The sequence below is a fragment of the Ochotona princeps genome, unplaced genomic scaffold (assembly GCF_030435755.1).
Source record: "Ochotona princeps isolate mOchPri1 unplaced genomic scaffold, mOchPri1.hap1 HAP1_SCAFFOLD_2378, whole genome shotgun sequence".
NCBI lineage: Eukaryota > Metazoa > Chordata > Mammalia > Lagomorpha > Ochotonidae > Ochotona > Ochotona princeps.
The window spans coordinates 18,779-23,202 of NW_026701733.1; the positions used below are offsets into that span (position 1 = coordinate 18,779).

Genomic DNA, 4,424 nt, shown 5'->3' on the forward strand with positions numbered 1-4,424 from the left:
TGGTGGGACTTCCACTGACACCGTATATGATCATCTCTGTCAGCGTAGGTCATGTATGCTTGGACGCAGTCTGACACGATAAGCAAACCACCAACACAAGGGTAGAAAATAATTCTTCTACAACGTGTCATGTCGTGTTTCGCGTGACGCTGAGTACTATAGTGGCCGATGACACCGCTAGCACCACCGTACTTCCCACATACTTCCGGCTTCTGTGGACCAGTCGGCTACAGTTCAAACTGACGTTCTGCCACAGTCTGCTGTGCCCCTAGAGCCATCAGTCTACCGGCCCTTGTGATATATGCAGTGCGATTACCTCAAGGCGCTCAACAATGTCCAATATCCACGATTCATGTGCGCCATAACGAGGGGGTCGACTTCTTTTGTGTGCACTGAGCACCAGTAGACTCGCGACGGCAAACATGAGCCCTCTGCGAGACTTGTTTGGGTCAAAACCTCGTAGGTCTGAATTTCTTGGCACCAGCAGCTTTCGTGGCATCCACATGGATGTTTCGCCTGCGGTCGTGTGATAGCCACTCAACCTTCCGCCTTTACCGCTACATCTACGCTGTTGGTATCTGTTGCTATCTCCAGAGTCACGAGGCAGGCACAATTCGCTGCGAGTTACTGTAGAGCTTGCATCTTTTTGCTTTGCCTTTCGAGCACGCAGTTCAAGAGGGCGTACATGCGAACGGTTACTGATAGTGCTGCTACGTCTTTGGTCTCGATAAAGTGTCGTGATTAGCTCAGCGCTCATCGTGGGTAGTGTTGCTCGTGCGTAGACGTTACTACAACCGTGGGCGGGAGCTTTCGCTGCGAAGATGCGTCTCTCCTTCGCTACTTCTGTCTTGAGCCTTGTGCTCTTGTTGTGTGTATGGTCATGCCCCGCGGTATCGTTCGTAACATCTACTAAGACGAATGCGTTATCACCTACGGTGCCACTATCTCCCAATGTGGCGCTCCCTCAGCGTGCTGGGCGTACGCCTGGCTTTGTGAGCCCTACGCCTACTCGCGGTGCCACTCCTACTCTCGCTTCGTCTGTTTCCACTATATGTGGCAGCAATGCTGCAGCGTCCTCGTGCGGAAGGCTTGATATTCAAGCTTATGCTACTACTGTGACAGCACAGCCCCGCAACTCTTCCACTCTAGGAAGTTATGACTCGTCCGCTAATTCTACTTCTTCACTGCGCGGCCCCTCCACACTAAATTCACACCAAACAGACTCGCCGGCAGGTACCTGGAGAACTGCAGAAGATATCTCTTCTCTTACAAGCAGCACAGCCGTACCAGTGTATGACATCGAAAAGATTCGGCAGATTCTCCCCCACCGTTTTCCGTTCTTGCTGTTAGACAAAGTGCTTTCTTTCGAAGCAGGCAAGCGCGCCGTAGGCGTGAAACAAGTCACGGCAAACGAGGACCAATTCAATGGGCACTTTCCTAGCAGATCAATCCTTCCGGGAGTGCTGCAGGTTGAGGCTTTGGCACAACTTGCAGGGATCGTCGCGCTGCAGCCTCCTATCAGCGACGGCAAAGGAGACTTCTTTTTCGCAGGTGTTAACGGCGTCAGGTGGAAAAAACCCGTTGTCCCTGGTACGTTGACACCGCTGCTTTTGCACTAAACCCGTATGCGAGGACAGACGTCTTCGCTGTTCCATTGAAGACATACAGTGTTTCTGGGTGCTAGGTAATGTATAAAAATATCACTACACCGCGTGTGTACCAGCCTGAAGTTGAAATGTCTCAGGCGCAGTCTCTATGCATTGTCGTTGCATGAAGGACGCCTCAAGCACGAGAGCTCCCTAATCAGATAGCCTCATACACCCTTTTTTTGTCGTCCGTGCTAAGATGTGAGGACCATCGAAAACTGACACCCTGCTGACACATAGTCAGCTGCTCACGCGTAAAGATTTCTAAGGAAGCATTTGTCCCTCCCACTGCAAACTCTTAACGTATGACTGCATCGAAACTCTCATTAAACAGTCAACCTAGTCTTCATCCCTCTGGAAGTGTGCCGGTTACCGATACGTCGATGCATTTTTCGCGTCAGAGTACTTACAGGTGGAAAGATTCATTTTGTGTGCACAGTGTCTGCTGGAGCCTTTGTGAGAGGCACATGTTACTCCAGGGTGTTGTGCCCGATACTTTGCATATGGTAATTCTGGCTCGACGTGTCTGGGTGCACCTGTGATGAGGCCGTTAATCGCTGCGGTAGAAGTATTATTCTACACACCTGAGCATATGTCTGTGACACGTCATGCACGTCGTTTGCACGCCATGGCAGATGCAGCAAATGCTACTGACAGTGACTCTTGCGTGCATCCTGAGAGTTCAGCGTGTAGTGACTCACTCCTTGCCGCGTATACAGTGCTATTTGCCTTCCGACGCGACTTCGGCCATTTTGGAGCTCTTGGCAAGCGAGCGTCAGCCTGACGTCTGCTTCACTATTCAGTTACTCGCTAGACAGTTTCAGACCAAACAGTGCTCCCGCTAAAAGCTAAACCCTGGGAGAGTGAGCACGCCGACAAGCAGCTGAATCTACGAACCATCTCAGACTCCGGTGGCTGCGGGTTGTGCGTACACACGTATAGCAAGAGTTTTCAACGCGTTGTAGAGCGGCATCTCTGCAGAACTGCTCAGAAATCCGGTGCTTGTCAAGTGTGACAAAGAATTCGTTCGCAGCTGTGTGTGCGCCGCTCGACTACTTAGGCGATGCGACTGCACATATTTCCTAGATAGGATGAAAAGCGCAGTGCCTCCTGTATGTTGCATCCGATTTTCTGTGCGTATGTGTGTGGTCGTTGGTCCAGTCAACACACACAGATATTGGTTTCGTGAATCCATTTGAGTTTACGGGAGGTTCATCACCGCAAGGTGGTGCTGAGTAGGGCCATATCTTAGCAGAAGCATCCTCTGGGGTATTCGTAGTAGTTAGCTTTTAGTGATGCTTGCGGCGCGCCTTGTAGCTTAACGACTGCTGCTTCTGCGTTGAACCAGTTCGCGTTCTTTCGGATCCTTGAACCAGCTGACGTGGGAATATTACTGTGAAAAACAGTTCAATCCACTTTCTCGTGTTTGACTCGCAGGAGACACGCTGGTTATGGAAGTAGAGTTAACTGCGTGGAAAGAGAAGCTCCGTATTGTTAAAGCAAAGGGGAAGGCCTACGTGGATGGCAAGCCCGCGATAGAAGTAGAAGAAATGATGTTCGCGCTAGTGCGGCCACGCTAAATTTGCATAATAGCTCCATTTGAGAAACGTCTGTCACAGATACTTTATTCCGCTGCAGGTGTCGATGGGGATTTAAGACATCCAATTCGTGATCAATGCAGGTGTCGATGGGGATTTAAGACATCCAATTCGTGATCAACCTCGATACAGCAGTAACCGCTGCGAGTGGCGCTGAGACTGCTGAGGTGTTCCTCTGGTAGGAAAGTTGCGACCCCCGGTTGAAAAAAAATCTTCAGGACATAGCTCGACTATTTATTGGCGCACTTGTAGAGGTGCAAAAGAGCGTGTTTCACAGATGTATGCAGAGAAACTTCAACAACGAAAACACAGTCGTATAGTAAAGCAGTCTGTCTGCTTGGCCGCAGTTGCGTCCGCTGGGTCAGGAAACAAGGCTTCCAATCGAAGGATCACCATAGACGCTGAAGGGTGGAGAGGGGCCCAGTGCTCCGCAGAATTCTCTACAATGACGGTAACCTCGCCGTTTTCTTACTTGCAAAGATTAGTCGTCGCTTTGACCGCTTCCCACACTGCATTTCCAGAATACCTCTTTCTTGTGCTTGCACGTCGTGCCTAAGACTAGGAGCTTGCCTTGCGACGTCGCCATGAATAGAGAAGCGTACACCGGGTACGGGAGTTTGCAAGTGTACTGAGGACCACAAAAGGTTGCAGCATACGGTAAAGGTGCATGGTGACCTTCGTCCAGAATGTCTTACAGGAAATTCTTTGAGAACGCAGACGTGCACCGGGCCCACAAACAAGCACCCGCACAACACTGACATTACGGTGTTCAGCACATGCGTAATCACGTTGAAAGTGCTGCTCGCCGTCATGGCTCCTGTTCTGAAATCAATTCATACGGTTAACCGCGGGAGTATGTCGTGCACTACGCGCGAGACTACGTCGTACAGAGTCGGGCAACATACCAGACGCAGACCTTGGCGGAGTCGTACTGACATGTAAATGTGCACAACTAAGATGCTGCATTCGTCCCTATTCGCGTGTGCGCAGCGAAGCCACTAAGAAGGTATGGCGGCGCTAAACTCCGGCTCGATCTCAGCATGAAGTATTTCACCGGTGTCCCTGCCATTCCACTGGCAGAAGTAGGGACAAGCACCCCGTGTATGGGGAGCGAATACCGTTAGAAGTGTAGAAGGCGTCGTCATTCGCTGCTACGAAGCCTAATGCGTGGACATCAGGT

At 50.8% G+C, this 4,424-nt stretch overlaps 1 protein-coding gene across 1 annotated transcript; it reads left to right on the forward strand.

The window, feature by feature from the left end:
- The first annotated feature begins 821 nt into the window (after positions 1 to 821).
- Positions 822 to 3,401, forward strand: LOC131479462 (3-hydroxyacyl-[acyl-carrier-protein] dehydratase FabZ-like). The gene is made up of 3 exons (XM_058659963.1): positions 822 to 1,590; positions 3,084 to 3,221; positions 3,328 to 3,401. The coding sequence occupies exons 1-3, from the start codon at positions 822 to 824 to the stop codon at positions 3,399 to 3,401; spliced, it is 981 nt and encodes a 326-aa protein (XP_058515946.1).
- The last annotated feature ends 1,023 nt before the right edge of the window (positions 3,402 to 4,424 follow it).